Source organism: Pongo abelii, chromosome 14, assembly GCF_028885655.2.
Source record: "Pongo abelii isolate AG06213 chromosome 14, NHGRI_mPonAbe1-v2.0_pri, whole genome shotgun sequence".
Classification (NCBI taxonomy): Eukaryota; Metazoa; Chordata; class Mammalia; order Primates; family Hominidae; genus Pongo; species Pongo abelii.
The window spans coordinates 65,378,768-65,396,634 of record NC_071999.2 but is presented as its reverse complement, the minus strand read 5'-3'; the positions used below and the strand labels follow the sequence as shown (position 1 = coordinate 65,396,634).

The following is a 17,867-nucleotide window of genomic DNA, read 5'->3' as shown; positions in this document are numbered from 1 at the left end:
TGTGGTAAGCTATGATCACTCCATTGCATTCCTTGGAGCTTGGGCGATACAGCAAGACCCTGTCTCTAAAAAATAAAAAAGAAAAAAGAAAGGAAAAGGGCATATTGGAGATGCTGAGGTAAATCAGAGATTATTAACTGCAGGAAGGAAAAGAGTCCCTGATTGTAGGAGCTGGAGGAGGGGCAACCATGGCTGGTGCTGGGCTGTCTACAAGGGTCCCTGTTGCTGGGACTCGCACACGTGTGGAGCACATTACCATCTGCATGTAGACCTCTTGGGGGGACTGCTTAGGGTTGGCGCTCAAACTTCCGAGGGGTCTTCAGAGTTATGTTTAAATGGTTGTAAATACTGTTTTTCTTACCCTCTTTTCTCTAGACATGCTAAACTGGTCCCTGTACCCCCTAGACTAATTCCATGTTAAAAAAAGTTGATAGAATTAACTGAGTTTTTCCAAAAATTGCCTTTATTGGCTTTACAGTGTTTTGAGAGTATTTCTAATACCGTCTGGCAAATGACTCCTGGAAGCATAACTAAGCCACTTAAAGGGCCCTCAAGTAAATAATGATTATTTGAGTACAGACCTTCCTCCCTACCTTCAGTAATTTGTATAATATGCTGAATATGCTGATCTGATTATTATTTACTGTGTAAGTTGGTTATTTATATTTGTATACTTACAAAATATTTGTGACTATTCAGTTAGCAAAGTAAAAGCCCATGTCTTTGAAATGGTCTGGGACTGATCTGCCTCCTCCTTCCCTCTCGCTGACTTCATTTTGTCCTGTTGGAGCCAACAAGCTCCTTTGTTTCTTGAACATCAGGCATACTCCTCCTGACGGCCTTGTTATGGCTGTTCTTTCTATCGCAAACACTCCCCTGCCCATCCACATAGATGACACCTTAGCCCACTGGCAACTCTGCTCAAACACCGCTTTGTCAGTGAGGCCTATTCCTACCTCAATTCCCCATGTTTAAAATTGCAACCTGCAAACCCTCTTGGCTTACGCTACTTTTTATTTTTTTCAGAGCATTCATCACCTTCTAACATCTTAAATAAGTAATTTACTTATTGTCCTTATTGTCTGTTTCCCCAATAAAGATAAGTTCTTTTAGGGCAAAAATCTTTGTTTTATTTGTTGATCTCTCCCTTGTCAAGAATATAGCAATATTTAATTATCAGTTGTCGCATGAATGAATATTTTAGGAATCTTTCATTCTGTTAGAAGAACAAATTCTACATTCCAGGTTTTACCTGAATCATGGCTAAAATTTTATTTGCCTTTAGTCTTAGATCATTGCTATAATGCTTGCCTGTTAATTAGCATGCATTTAAGCATATATGATTAGCAGGTGGAGACTCCGCCTTTTCTTCCAATCACCATTGAATACCTTACTATGAAGCATTTTGGTTATTGGTTTATCTTGTTCTTTTGGTTGCAAGCTTGTAAGGGGAGAGACTGGGTCTTCATATTTAATGTTGTGTCTCACACATGTTGTTGGCCTAATTGTGTAGTAGAAAAAATTAGAATTATGAGACTAGGTCTTGCTTAAAACCTTTATATTTTATTTCTTATATTTTGGCATCATGACCTTATTTACATTAAGGAATTATCTAGTAAGTGGTATTTACCCTAACTTTCTCAAGATGGTATGATATCATTTACATTTACAATAAAGAAAAATGATAGATTTCTTTTAACTCTGCCATTAAGTGTCATAAAGTAGAAAAATAAAGCAAAGTCAATATATTATTATTGCCACAGAAATTGAATTTGTATCAAAAGGATTTGTGCTTGTGATGTAGTGATTCGTATATTTTTCTTGGAATTTAAGTCTGTAGCAGGTGACACCATCAATAATTCACAGAACCAAGGAGCTTGAGATTGGTTAATTTATATATGTGGGTTAGAAAACAAATGAATAATGTGCTTAATATATTCTGACATACTTGAAAATATGCATTAAAAAACTAGCCTATTAAAAAGTCTGTGCACGTAATGTTTATTAGATTTTTTTAGATTTTCAGTTTTTCTTTTACTAATACATACATTTTTATTTGAAAAGGAACAATCTATATTTTCTGCTCAATCTGAAAAGTATTATCCATAGTAACTTAAAAAATACTTTCTGTATTAAAAGTAAATATGCTTATCGTAGACAACTGGGAAAATACATGAAGATATGAAAAAACCCCACAAATCCCATAATCCAGATGTATGAAATTACCTATGATTCCTGTTTTATTTTTTCCATATATATGTATATTAATGAAGTTGGAATTATGTTACATATGCAATTTTAAATGCACTTTTTTTCATGTACCATTGTATTGTAAGCATTTTTCCATGTCATTATAGTCCATATTGGTAGGACTGTGATTTATTTAATCTTTCCTATGTTTGGGGAAATGTCAGGCTGATTACAGTTCTAGCTATTAAAAGTAATGCTGTAGTGATACATATTTGTATATAAACTTTTGATTGTATTTCTTAATTCCCAAGTATAGATTCTAGAAGTAGAATTATTAGGTTAAAGTGTGAACATGGGATTTATTTTACCAAATTGTTTTCCTAAAACGGTTTAACCAAATTTCCTTTCTTTATAGTGATGCTGAAATATAAACAAAATCTTTCTCAAATATATGTGGAAGAGTGGGTGATGCTCTGTCAGTCTCAGGAACATCCAATCTAAGTTTGTGTCATGGACAAGATGTCTAGGATGCTAAGCCACTCTCAGAAGTAATTTAGTAGTTGGGATAAGTTTCAAGGTGATTCTGGGAGTTCTGGGATCTCTAATTCTCTGTATAGCAAATACTGTAAATGCTTTTCAGCCTTCTCCAGACAATGAAAAAGGTCTTGGATTCCCATAACCTAGAACTGAACCTACTTGTAAAGTGGTTCAGAGATTCGATTTGCTTTTCCCTGGACATGTTGCAAAAGAGTTTTTGATCTGGTAGTACAGGTGAAAAGAACTGAAATAGACGAAGAGGCGTCTTAAAATATGTACAAAAGCTGTGTTACTAAATTAGCCATTATATTTTTCCTTTTATTTTACCCCAACATTGAATGAGTTCATTCAAGGAAAAAGAATATTGGAGTTATGTTAGAATGAAAAATGACTTGTTAGGTACCTAGCCTCTGTGGGGTGCAATCTAGGTCAGAGTTCCAAGCCACAACATGATAATTGCTTTTTTCTAGAGAGGCAGTTCTTTCCTAACAGATATGTTGCCTCCTTAAACCTTGTGTTCTCACAGAAATGAATCTTTTCACGGCTGTGGACAGTTGAATGATGCCTTCTCCTTAAAGCTGATCTCTCTTGTTGGCTCTCCTTTCACGATGGAGGAATTGAGGGGCAGGGAGGTCTGGATACTTGAGTGCATGACAGTAGAGAAGCTTTGGATAATGAGTAATACATGGTATGTTTGTCTTTCTGAGGTTGGCAGAATTGCAGTTTTGAATAAATGAGCAGATTAAAAGAGGCTGGAGAGCTTTTCCTAATTCTCACCTGTTCCTAACATCTCCCCTTTCACTTTTTTCCACCTTGGACTGAAAAAACATGTGAACTTAAAAGTTTTTCTTTGTAGTATCAAAGAGCCAGCTCTACTCTTGTCCTCAGTGCTATGAAAGCTTCAGTATTATTTTTGGACCTCTCTTAGATGTTAAATCTGGAGCCCTTGAAGAATAATATTTTCACATCTATGTGTGTTGTGTAGTTGCCAGGGAGATGATCCATAGATAGACTCTATAGGTGTGTTTAGTGTCATGGCTGGTAGGAATATTACTTTAAATTTTCATAGTCTTTATAATTGGTGTTGACATTAAGATAAACACAGGTGTGTGGGCTAGAAATGTTATCAGATTGAAGTACATATTCATAAATTATTGTTGGAAAGGAATAATCTGGACTTCAAAACAAAAATGTGAGCAACATCTCAACCTGTTATCAGCCATAGATTATGATTAAGAGAAGACTAATCCTTTCTTTTTTCTTTAAGATATCCTCCCCTCCCCTCCCCTCCCCTCCCCTCCCTTCCCTCTTCCCCCTTCCCCTTCCCCTTCTCCTTCCTTCCTTCCTTCCTTCCTGTTAGTAATCTGTGATTTATTCATTTTGTCAAGCAAATGGTGTCATGTCATAGTCTGATACAATGAACAATCTTTAATACTTAGGTACTAAGTTTATGTTTATGAGACTGAATGATTTGTACCTTAGACTAAGCATTTAAATAAATGATGCAATTGGTAATTCATCCAACATACCAGAGATTGTTGAATTATCTTAAAACAGTACTAATTGGTACCTTTCACTTCATGGCAGTAAGGCCTGTCCCAACTTTATCAGCTCCCTGTCTTCACTTCTTCGAAATCCTCTTGTACTTCTTATCTATACTCTTCATGTGGCTTGTTTCAGGTATGTCCAGTTTTTAAAGTGAGCTACATGATGAGAAATTCATATGTGTGCAGGCTGAGGGAATGTTTAATGGCTGATAGTGGTGGAGTATGGAGTAGGGTTTCTCACGTGGTCCTGGGCATGCTGCCACATCATTACAGGCAAGATTCCTTAAACATGTGGGTTCCCAGGTCCCACCTTAGACTTACTGAATAAGAATATTGGTAGACTGAGGCCCTGTAATCTAGCTTTTCAAAGAAAGTCTTGGTGTGATTCTTGTGCACGCCAAACAAACAAAAACCTGGAAAAACCAGCTGGTCCAGAGGATGTAGCTTATGGAAATTGTGTCTGAGTCTTTAATCTTACAAGTTTTCCTCTTTTTGGTAATCTCTCATAACGCACTTAAATGATGTAAATTTTTGGCCATGCGTGGTGCCTCACTCCTGTAATCCCAGCACTTTGGGAGGCCGAGATAGGATCACCTGAGGTCAGGATTTCCAGACTAGTCTGGCCAACATGGTGAAACCCTGTCTCCACTAAAAATACAAAAATTAGCCAGGCATGGTGGTGCACACTTGTGGTCCCAGCTACTCGAGAGGCTGAGGCAGGAGCATCACTTGAATCTGACATCAAGTGCACTACTGCACTCCAGCCTGGGCGACCGAGCAAGACTGTGTCTAAAAAAAAAAAAAAAAAATGTCAATTTTAATGGAATTAAACTGTGTCAGCCAAAGATAATTTAAAAATACTACCACATATTTGGTTCTGATAATAATAAATTGATGCAAGCCTGCTGGCTTGAATCTGATGGTGGCTGTCATGTTCCTAATGATATCAATGGACAGATCCTTTGCTCTATTGGCCTGCTAGTTCAGATGTGCTAACCAATGAAAGAAAACATAAAATTTGCGAAAAGTCTTGAGCTACAGCTTGGCATCTTTTTCACTGTGTGTGGACCTCCTGGGTTTGTATATTGCTTTGTGTACTACAATTTATCTGTCTTTGTTACTTGTAAACTAAGTTAGTGGGGAAACTATTTCACATGCCTCTTGATATTCACAGCATTTAGCACAGTTCTCTGAAAGCTCTAAATCCATTTTTTGACAGCATGTACTATCTTCAATAAAAGTTTTGATGCATTGCTTAAATGGGAATATAGAGACCGATGTTCGGTGTTTCTACTTTTTTCCCCCCGACTCTTATGTTCTTTTGAAGAAAAATCTATAAAGGCTTCTTTTCCTCTTTCAATTCCAGAGTGACCCTCTTGACCATTCATCCTAGGAACTGTCATTAACACAAAACATTGTTACCCATCTGTATGTGGTTCTCCTTACTTTTTAGGGAGAAAATAGAATTAGTAAGTTGAGAAACATAGGAGCATAGGAAGAAGGATGAGTTTTTAGCTTAGGAAAAGAGTCCTCATGTTCTTTAATATCACAACTTAACCAATAACCAGTAGTCTTGTGGACAGAACTGTTTATAATTTAAAATCATGAGTTTTATTTGAGTTCAGTGCCATAAAACATTAATAACACCTATAGAATCATAGGCCAGGTAGGTAATATATGTAAAGGTCACAAAGTCACATTTAGATACGAAAGTTTTAATGTCTAAAACTGTATGCTTCTAACTTTTTTTTTTTTTTTAGTAAATATAACCCTAAAAATTTGCTATCAGGTTATTATTTTTAAAGGTGTTCCTGGTTGCTTCCATTTGATAGTCGATTTTATGTTTCTATTTCCTTTTTAGAATAGATGTCCACAGTGGCTACTCATGAACTGGATTGATGTTTGCAGTTAACTATTTTCCTGAACTAGAAGATAGTAAAGAGCATTGCTGGTGGCTATAAAACAGAGGTACTTCATTTTAAACAGTACCTCAAGTACCACCATAAAATCAATATTTTTGTGTTACAAAGTTTTTTCTTATTTTAGTTAAGGATATTACCCTTATAGTTTTGTATTTACAAAAGTAAGGCTAAAACCCCACAGAATTATCTGAGGATTTAGTTAGTCATTCTCTTCCTTTCTCCCTCTTCTTGGCAATTTCTACTTCGTGGATAGTCCCTATTTTATGTGTATAAGCCAAACAGGCAGGACCTTGAGATCATGTAAACTTTTCAATGATAAACTTGAATTTAGTATTAACATTCAGACATCCTACAAAAGATTGCCACTTGATATAGTGTTTACATTTTTTCACTAAGTATTTGGTGTTTATTTTTTCTTCAATTCATGTTTAAAGTAAGCTATGATGAGACATTCCAGTTTTTAAGGGAAATTACTAGTGCTTAGATTTATTTAGATTTTTAATGCTGGCCTATCTTTAGTGGTTTAAGATTGCATGTGTGTAAATAACTATGTAATCTCTATTCTTCAGCAAGCTAAATCTTAAAATGAAACCTATTCTGACTTTATTGTTTTGATGTAGAAACACAATTCTCAGATCAGTTTTCCAGCTCCTTACTCTCTTAGTGAGTTTCTCCAGTCCCGTCTGGGCTCTTGAATTTGCTGTGATTTTCTGCTCTATTGAATTCTCTTGCTGATGGTGAGAATTGATATAGGTAAGTGTTCTCTGGAAGAGAAGGAATGATGAATTTGACTTTCTTTTCTCTCAGACTCGGTTATACTCTCCACATCTACATCCCTTTGAGTTTTCTTCTCCGTGCAAGATACACCTGCATCTTAATTCTGTTGTGATTCATCACATGTTCTTTGGGAAATATAATAACATAGGTTATAACTGGGCTTATGTACATACCTATGTAGTTTGAAAACAGATCAAGCCTTTAGGAAATTAAATCTTTTAAAAAGCTATACCCTCAATGAGATAGTTTCAGAATGTATATATTAAAAAAAAAAAGAAAACCATGACCAAAAATGAATCCCTGGGTTGCCTTGTTTTTACATAAGAGTGGCTGTTCTTTTTCCTGAATGTTGTGAGCCCAACTGAAATTTTAAAAAGATGGTCTAATTTTAGACCTTTGACAGTATATAAGTGTTTCTCTTGAATGTTTACAACTGGATTTTGCGTCATGTAACTTACATTTCCTATTTTCCTATCTAGTTTTATTTTCCTTTTACTTTCTGTATCTTTTATGTAGTTTTTAGATCATAAATCTGGACCCTAGTCATCTTTATTTTAAAATTATTTATCTATTTTTATTGTCTTTTACTCTTACTTTTTAAAATATCACTTTTATGGCATTTTCCTAAAGCAACTCAAGCTGGTTTTGGGAATATTTTATTTGTTTAAATAGATGTTTTTCTCTTTATTGTGGCATACCATCCTAAATAGGGTTTCAGCTTTATACTTTATTTCTTTGGCTTTACTTTTTAAGCATTAGGCCACTTGGCATGCCATTGCGCCAGAAGTTCATTACATGCCACTTTTTTTTTTTCTTTGTCACAGGAACTTGAAATGAACCCTTTTGAGAGTGAAATGAGATGTGATTGGAGTGATACCTCTGATTGTAGAATAAGAAGAGTGAAATGTGGTTAACCAAATGCAATAGGCTGGAAGCCTCTACTGGCAGGAAGGCACACATACAACAAGCTGTTAGAGGAAGGGCGCCCCACACAGGCATTGCCCCAGCTCCTTTCTCTGCAAACTCAAGAGCCCTCTACGTTTGGGTTTAATTTTAGTATAGTCTCTGGGGTGACACTGTGGCCCTAAGTTCCTTACATACTTTACAGTCCCACTCAGGATCCCAACCACTTTTAAGGACCACCGTGCATACTTGTTAATTTCAAAGGCTGAAGATAGTATTGATAAAAAAGCAAATTCTATAGCCTGGTATTAGATACTAACCCTTAGTTAATCAACTATTATTATTTCCTTATTCCCAAGTCAAAGTAGGTGATTCTAATTCAACAAGGCAGTTCAATCTGGAGCCTAGTGGTGTGGCAAATGGTCTTTCATTTGGCTACATTTTCTTTGGTATACACAAAATTCATTTTAGATCCCAGTTACCTTCTTTCCTTTGCACTAGAAGAAGGAACATCTTGGTGAAAGAAAGGGAGAAGAGAATCGGGATGGTGATTTACATTGTACAGATTTTTAATCTGGATCATCACTGAGGTAGATTCATGAGCATGAAGGTGTACTTGAGTATACAAACATGAATGATAAATTTCATTCTATTAGGTAAATGTTGAATTTAACTGTGTACCACTTAGTCTGTTAGATAATGGTTGTTAACATCTGTCCTTATAAAAGAGTAGACCTTGTTTCCTATTTAGAAAATGTGTTTGACCCTTTCCCTGCCCCTTTAAAAACTGAATGCTCCAGTGAATAAGAGAAAGGAGAATTGGTAATTGATTCCAGTTACTTGAATACAATATCTTGCCCGACACTGGGACTTATAAAACTTAGATTTCTGTGTTTTTTCTCTAAATAATTATTTTTTCTTTTGAATTGTATTTTGTAGGAAACTATTCACTCTCTAGAATGGTCTTATGTTTGTCTAGCAAGGAAATCAGCAAAAGGGTCCCTGAAGCTAGCAATGAAATTGAAAAGTGTCTACTGTCACCACTCGTGATAAATCAAACTGATGTTAAAGATGCAAATAGTCATTTTAGTACATTCTTCTCCGTTACTAGAATTGTTTAAGTTAATTAAGCTGGCAAAGTACTTCATTATCTATTATGCTGCATACTAATGGTAAATTTAAAGTTTCACTGTTTTATAATATGAAAAATTCTCTGAAAAATCATCACATTAAAATCTTTTATAATCAATATTCTTTTTCGTTTTATTTTTTCTATGTGCCCTCATTCTCAGACAGATCCATTGTGTTCTAAGTTCATATACTTAATGGTAATTAATACTGTTAATTGGGATAATATATTTATTGTACCATAGTTAATTTTTTAGTTTGTGAGGTTTACAAAGTAAAAAAATTTTAGTAAGTGTTTGGAACTACCACATGCAGAGTAACTTTTGTTCATCTTTTTGAGAAAGAGATTAAAACGATTATATATAATGTGTTTTTATTGGACTGTCAGAAATTTAATTATATTCAAGTTAGGATTGTAGAATTTTGAATGTACCCTATTAACTAAAATAAAAAAAGCTGTTATAAATTACTGATATGATTGCTTTTTTTTAATTTGCAGCATTTAAATATTAGGACACTGACGGATGATATGGTAAGATTATCCTCAACTTTTCCTTTGTTATGAATTGTAACTAACCATATAACGTTGATGGTGTGCTCTGCTAACATCTTTGAAATTGCTAAAAGTCACATATATTGGAAACGTACTGTTCTTATAGTGCTGAAATAAGAGGCAGAACCGGTAAAATACACTAAATAGTTGGTTTTAAGTTGTAAAGTGAATGGTGGATATGTTAATTAAAAAAATTTGTTTAATTACAAATTGTTAGTCAACTTTGAATCATTCAAATCAACTCTCATTCTTTAGGAATGAGTTGCACACTTCAAAAAAGAAGTAAAAATAGCAAAGTCATGTCAGCTTTTCAGAAATATGTAGTTGCTAATTAAAGTAAGTCAGACTAAAATATTATGCATATATATTTTTAAAATTTTGCTTAAAAATGAGAGAACCGGGCATGCTTTACTGTGTTTTTTATGTTGAAAATAATAGGGCTTCTTATAGTAAGTAACACTTTATAGCACCATTATAGATTCTTGCATAGTCAAGTAAGTTTTTCTGAGAAATATATTTTTAAATGTAACTTGTGGTTAATAGTAAAGGAATAACAAGAAGAACAACAAAACACAAATAAACAATGACACCAAAAATATGTAAGCGTGTTATAGAGGAAAAAGCATGGCCCCCCATTGACCAGGCTTTGCATTAAACTTCACCATATATGAAGCATGAAGGAGAATGCCTAGACCATAGTAAGCACTTAGCAAATAGTACCTCTAATATCCAAAGTACTGTTTTATGCACCTGGGTAAGGCAGAATACAAAGATGAATGAAACATAGATCTTGACATGAATGATTTAAAAAATTGTATTAGAATGTTGATATGTTTTATTCCTTTGAATAGTACCTAAGAAAAGCATATTTACATATAATTTTCTGGATGACATTTTCATATACTAACATATAGAAATTGGTAACAATACAGATTTCTCACCTTGCAAGGTAGATGTCTTTATTTTACAGTTGACAATATTGAGGCTCAGACAGATTAAGTAGCTTGCCCAAGTGTGCCCAGCTGGCAAGTGATACAGTCATAGCTTGAATTTTGTTCCACATTGCTTCAAGTCTCATATACTTACTGTGCTAACTTAACCCAGCTTGCAAATGGCTTCTTAAGGCTGATAAACCATCTGTAATTTTTATGTTTGCATTTTTATGATATACAATGATATATTTGTAACAGCTTTGATCTATAATTCATGGAGCATACAATTCACCCATTAAAAGTGTATAATTTAGTAGTGTTTAGTATATTCAGAAGAATGTACAACCATTACTACAGTCATTTTTAGAACATTTTCGTCACCCTTAAAAGAAACGTCATGTTCATAAATAGTCCCTTTCTGTTTTCCCTCAACTCCCTCAGTTCTAGGCAACCACCAGTCTACTTTCTGACTGTATAGATTTGCCTGTTCTGGACATTTCATATAAGGTGACTCATATCGTATGTGGTCTTTCGTGATTGACTTATTTCGCTTACCATAATGTGTTCAAGGTTCATCCACATTGTTGTATGTATCAGTACTTCATTTATTTGTTTTTTTTTTTTTTTTTGAGACAGGATCTCACTTTGTTGTCCAGGCTGAAGTGCAGTGACATGATCATGACTCACTGCAGTCTTGACCTCCTGGGCTCAAGCAATCCTCCCACATCAGCCAACTGAGTAGCGGGGATTACAGGCATGCACCACCTCACCTAGCTAATTTTGAAGTTTTTAATTTTTTGGAGAGACAAGATCTCCCTATGTTGCCCAGGCTGGGTTTAAATTACTGGGCTCAAGTGATCCTTCTGCCGTGGCCTCCAAAAGTTTTGGGATTGTAGATGTGAGCCACTGCACCAGCCTCATTCACTTTTATTGCTGGATAGTATTCTGTATGATGACATTTTTGAGGTTTATTCATATTTTATGGACATTGCATTTTTTTCTCTTTCAAACACTGCCCTTATTTTCATTATATGACAGTCCTTGCAAACTGCCAACCCACAATCTTTACCTTAAGTTTTAGAAACTAGAGTCATGGGGTGGCTTCGGCATGCCATTCCAGAAGCCATGTTGCTCTATCTTATATTAATAATTGAGTTCCTCATTGAGGACTTTCTTAGTTCTTTCTCTGACCTTCCCCCATTCCTCACCTCTCCCTTTATCCTTGCAACTGGCCTTGGTAAGGTAAAAACTTTTGAGTTGTTACCATAATGCCTAGTGCATATCTTCAACAATCATCATTTATTATCTGCCTTTCTCAATGGTTTAAACCTTTTGAAGGCAGGGACGATGTGTAATGAATACTTCCAGTACCTAGCATACTTTCTGGCACATAATGAGTATTTTAATAAATTTTTTTGTTGAACACGTGAAAGAGTCACTGTTCTGATAACCTGCCTGGTATTGGATCTCAGCCTGGCTTGGCGCTAGTCAGGCTTCCCAGAGACAGAGTCTTGCCTTTTTTGCACAAGGTAAGGGAGCTGTAATGAGGACCTTCTGTCAGTCTTTCTGACCGCTTGCCTGGATTGCCGAATGTTGCCTTGCCCCTGCTTTCTTCTTAATTGTACACATGTCTGTCTCTCCTGGATTCCTCATTGACCCTCTTCACATGGACTTGCTGACTGAACTACTGTCTCCTCACTCTCACTGTTCTCTTCTGATCTTGTGCTTTAGCTTGTCTCTTGAGTAGGCCCAGAATTTAGTCCAGGGAAGGATCAGGCAGGTAGCCTAGTTTAGGCGTCTGTATCTGTTGCTGTAGAGATTTGAGAATAAGCATGGCTATCTTCAACAGGAGACACCAAAGAGTAAATTCTTTCTTATTTATTGTTGACTGATGCGGTGTAGAAAGAGCATTGTTGGATTTGGAATCAGAAGATTCTTGGTGAAAGACAGAATTTTACCTCTTTTTAGTTCTGTTACCTTGGCAAATCAATTATTTGATTGTTCACTTATTTAAATTGGGACTAATTATACAGTTTCTTCCTTTCTCATAGAGTTTTGGTGAGTTTCTTAAGTTTAAGTATGTTGACCTGCTGCATTCAGTTCTGTCCGTTTTTACCCCTTTAAAAAATATTTCTTGATGTACGGACAGAGAAGTGGTGTGACACATTTGCAGCTGAGCCTTCCAGGGTATGTGTTATAGATCAATGCAGAGTTGTGAGAAGGGAAAGGGTAGCTGGATATTTTGAGGGCTCTTTAAACTATTTCTGGTGTGTTAGAGCTCAGGGCAGCATTTGCCAATGATGCTTTGATATGTACTGGTAATACGTTTTCTGATTGAAGTTTGCCCCCTTACAACATACACATTGCATGTATGCTTTCAGTGTAGAAATTCTTAATGTGAATAGCCTTTTTTTGGTCAGAACTTGAGAGAGGCATACAAGAATAGCATTGTGCTGTAGTCATACATTTGAATAACAGTATTTCAGAAACATTAAAACATCACGGGAAGCATTAATTTTAAAAACCTATCTCTTTAAGTTGTTTTGTTAAAGGTCTGCAAAAGTACTTCATGTTTTAAGGTTATTTCTTGAGTTACTATCAGAATTGAATTTCACTGTCTTGTTAAAGGAATAAAGGATTGCTATAGTATTGGGTTCCCTAGACAGAGTTAATAGACTATAAGCAGTGTTTGTTCTATAAATATGAGCATTCTCTTTGTATAAAGTGCAGCTTAGGTGCTAGGGTAATAAATAAAGGTGAATAAATGTTTAGCTTATAACTTCCATTGCTTATACCTGGGTTTTGAAGAAGGTTTTCCTCATAGAGGCAAAAAGGTTGGGAGGAGGGGGGAGTGAGGGGAGACAAGTTTGAAAAGGTAAGTTGGAAAACATTGAATGTGGATGTGACAATGCTGAATTATCCATCAGTGTGTCCACTGAGTGTTTTTGGAGTATAGGAGTTGTTTTTGACTTGCTGTTTTCTCTCCTGTCCTTCACAACCATTTGTCTGCAGTATAGTACTTCTGTGATCCTCATTTCTTTGTTCATCTGACTGCAGCCTGCTTTACTGTTTGGCCTGCAGCAATGGTTTTCAAATCTTTTTGACTAGCTACTGCATTAAGAAATACATTTTATTTTGTAGCCTGGCATGTATAAACTCCTAAACTCTCTGCTTCTCAGTTGAAACAAAAGTTTAAAAACCAGTATTTAACATTTCTAAGCAAAATGAATTCTGATCTTTTTATTTCCATTCCTTTCTAATTTTCTTCACTCCTCTCCATTCCTTAAAAAAAAAAAAAAAAGGTGATTGAATCCACTAAATTGATTTCATGACCCACAAATGGTTAACAGGTATAGCTAGAAAACCAAACATTGGCCTGCACAGAAACTAGAGGAAGTCATGAGGTCTTTTCATTAGTGTCTATTCTTTATTATATGTAGTTACATGTAGGAAAGCCAGGTTAGAGTGCCACCTCTGCCATTTACTAGCTGTGTGACTTAGTGTTAGTTATGTAGCTTTTGAGCCTTGGTATAGAGATAGCTTAAGGGACAAATTAAGTAAGATGCTTGGTAAACCATGCATTTATAATTTAGTGTTATGATTAGTAATATACACTTTTAAAAACTGAGGTATGATCCAGCAATCTCATTGCTGGGTATATACCCAAAGGAATATAAATTTTTCTACAATAAAGACACATGTACATGTATGGTCATTTCAGCACTATTTACAATAACAAGACATGGAATCAATCTAAATGCCCATCAATGGCAGATTGTATAAAGAAAGTATGGTACTAATACACCATGGAATACTATGCAGCCATAAAAAAGAACAAGATCATGTCCTTTGCAGGAACATGGATGGAGCTGGAGGCCATTATCCTTAGCAAACTAACACAGGAACAGAAAACCAAATACTGCGTGTTCTCACTTATAAGTGGGAGCTAAATGATGAGAACACGTGGACACAAAGAGGGAAAAAACAGACACTGGGGCATACTTGAGGGTGATAGGTAGGAGGAGGGAGAATATCAGAAAAAATATCTATTAAGTACTAGTACTAGGACCAGTACCTGGCTGAAATAATCTGTACAACAAACCTATGTTACATGAGTTTATCTATATAACAAACCTGCACATGTACCTCTGAACCTAAAAGTTAAAAAAAAAATTGAGGTATGATTTACTTACAATATAATGCACCAGTATTGAGTATAATCTGATGAATTTTGAGAAGTGTATACAGTAATGTGTGCACTAGTTGTGATATGAAATATTTCCATCACCCCAAAAAGTTCCCTCTATACCCTCTTACAGTCAATTCTCTTCTCCCATCTTGGCTTTTGACAAACATTTATCAGCATTCTGAACTATAGTTCAGTTTTTAGAATTTCATATAAATGGAGTCACAAAGTGTATTGCCTTTGTGTCTGGCTCATTGTTTGGTAATACTACAATTGGTTTAACTCTTCAGCAGTTTGGGTTGTTTCCAGTTTTCGGCTATTATTAGTACAGTTGCTATGAGCATTTGAGTACAGCGTTTTTTGTGTGTGTGTGTATATGTTTTTGTTTCTTGTGAGAGTTGTATAGTAAGTGTGTCTTTAACTTGATAAGAAACTGACAAATTGTTTCCCGCAATTACTAATGTTGAACTTTTGTTTATGTGCTTATTTGACCTTTTCTTGTTTAAATGTCTGTTACTAGATATAGGACTATTCAAGTAATCTATTTTTTCCTAAGTGAACCTTAGTAGTTTATGTCTTTCAAGGACATAAATTTTACCTATATTGTTAAATCTAAATTTTTACCTGTATTTTAAATTTTATCTATGTTGTTGAATTTATGGGTATAAAGTTGTTTGTGATATTTTCTTATCCCTTTAATGCAGGATCTGTATTAATTACCCCCTTTGCAATCCTCAAATTGATAATTTGTGTTTCCTGTGTTTTTCTCTGTGACTAGTCTGGCTAGAGGTTTGCCAGTTTTATTGATCTTTTGAAAAACTAGCTTTTGTTTTCACTAATTTTCTTTATAGTTCTTTTGTTTTTGTTTTACCTTTATTATTTACTTTCTTTTGTTTTATTATTTTTTTCTCTGATTTCTTAAGGTAGAACTCTAAGTCATTTATTTAATATCTTTGTTTGCTAACATATTAGATTTTTTATGCTATAAATTTTCCTCTGACATCTGCTTTAGCTGCATCCCACAAAATTTTATGGAATTGAATATTTTTAAATTTCTTATTTTCTTTGACCCATGGGTTATTTTGGTATATGTTATTTAACTTCCAGATATTTAGGGGTTTTCCTGATATTTGACTGTGTCTGATTTGTAATTTAGTTCCCTCGTGGTCAGAGACCTGTAGTTTGCATGAATTCTGTCCCTTCTGATTTTTTAAGTCTTACTTTATGTCCCAGAACTTGGTCTATCTTGGTCAGTGTTCGTGTGTATTCTGAATGGTTGGTAGTGCTGTTCACATCTTCTGTATTCTTGTTAATTTTCTATGTGTTCTAACAATTATTGAGAGAAGTATTGAAGTCTCCAACTGTGAATTTAGATTTTATTTTTCCCATTCGATTGGTTTTTGCTTCATGTATTTTGAAGCTTTGCAGTGAAGTGCATATATAAGATTGTTGTGACTTCTTTATCTTTAATAAATGACTTTTAAAATCACAAATAATTTTTATTAGTTTTTAGCTCTTGGAAATTTATTGGATTTACCTAGTGTACTTGATATAATCATATGCTGCTTCTTTGGAGAACAAAGATTTCTTGACTTCTGTGACATCAAATTTTCTCAATTTCATACCCCTTTGACCTTTCATTATCTATCTGGTTGCATAATTTTTCCTTTTTGCCTTAAATTACTGTTTTTTCTCAGTTGTTTTTCCTGATTCTACTATTCTTTTCCTCAGTATATAGTGTTTTACTTGGGTAATCACCTCTGAAGTTTTCAACTAACCATGTGTATCTCTGTTTAGGACCTTTTCCTCCAATTGAGAAATAATTCATTGGCCTACTGAATAAGCTCAATGGATGTCTCATCTATTCTAGAAGCTCTGTGTGCTCTAAGTTAAACCCTTTACTTTCCTCATAAACTTGTTTGATTCCTTATATTCTCTTAGAAAGTAGCTTCACCTTTCCAATGTTTCTTTCTGATTATTTCTTGAATCTCTTCTTCTCTCGTTCCTTCTATCAGAGTCCTAGTCTTCTCATTTTTTCTTCTCTGGACTCTGGCAGCTTCCTATTGCTACCCAAAATGCCGCCTTCCCACACAGCTATCAGAGTGATCTATCTACATTGCCTATCTGATCATGTTTTATGCTGTTTGAAACTGCTTAATTGCACCTGTTTTATATAGGTCAAGTCTAACATGGCAGATAAGGCCTTCATGGCAGGACCCTGCCTCTCTAACTTGATAATGCATCTCTCATTAGCATGCAGAAACCTTCTAGGGATAGAAAGATATAAGATGCTGGAGAATTTACTTAGGGAGTATAAAAACATAATTAGGTGGCTGAGTGTAGCAGCTCATGCCTGTAATCACGGCACTTTGTTTGGGAGGCTGAAGTGGGAGGATTGCGTGAGCCCAGAACTTCGAGATTAGCCTGGGCAAGATAGGGAGACCCTGTCTCTACCAAAAAAAAAAAAAAAAAAAAAAAATTAGCTGGGTGTGATGGTATGCAGACGTAAACCTATAGTCCTAGTCCTAGCTACTTGGGAGACTGAGGCAGGAGAATCACTTGAACCCAGGAGTTTGAGGCTACAGTGAGCCATGATTGTGCCACTGTACTCCAGTCTGGGTGACAGAGGGAAACCCTGTCTTAAAAAAACAAAACAAAACAACATAACTAGGGAATTGTGGTTGCTAATTAGAAGAACGGTGTGTTAAGTAACAGTAAGAACTATGTAATTGTTAGCTATGTGCTAAAGAGTGTTCCAAATGTTTACTGTATAAACACATTTAATTGTAACACCAAACCTCTGAGTAAGCACTGTTATTGTTCCCATCTTTAAAGATGGGGAAACTGGGGGAAGAGAGAGCTTAAGTAACTTGTTCAGAGTTATAGAGGGCAGCCAGGAAAACTCTGGCAGATTGGCTCCAAATAACGTCATTTTTATCAAAAGCATTATAATGCCATTTAAGTACTATCCTTGTCTCCACTGAGAGCACCAAGTGTAAAATCTAGAAGTATATCTCATTCTTTCCCGTTTTTTTTTTTTTTTTTTTTTTGAGACAGGGTCTCACTTTGTCACCCAGGGCAGCGGTGCGAACACAGCTCACTGTAGCCCCCACCTCCTGGGCTCCAGCTCAGACCCCCAAGTAGCTGGGACTACAGACATACACCACCTTGCTTGGCTAATTTTTGTATTTT

The 17,867-nt window shown here is 35.4% G+C and overlaps 1 protein-coding gene across 3 annotated transcripts in view; it reads left to right on the top strand.

The window, feature by feature from the left end:
• DIAPH3 (diaphanous related formin 3) overlaps nt 1-17,867 on the top strand; it is a 485,256-nt gene that overhangs the window by 21,241 nt on the left and 446,148 nt on the right. For 2 of the 3 annotated variants that reach the window (NM_001374211.1, XM_054528709.2), the window contains 1 exon segment: nt 9,504-9,536. The exons of the other annotated variant lie outside the window; for it this stretch is intronic. In NM_001374211.1, the coding sequence (NP_001361140.1) occupies nt 9,504-9,536 (33 nt within the window). 3 annotated transcript variants of the gene reach the window in all.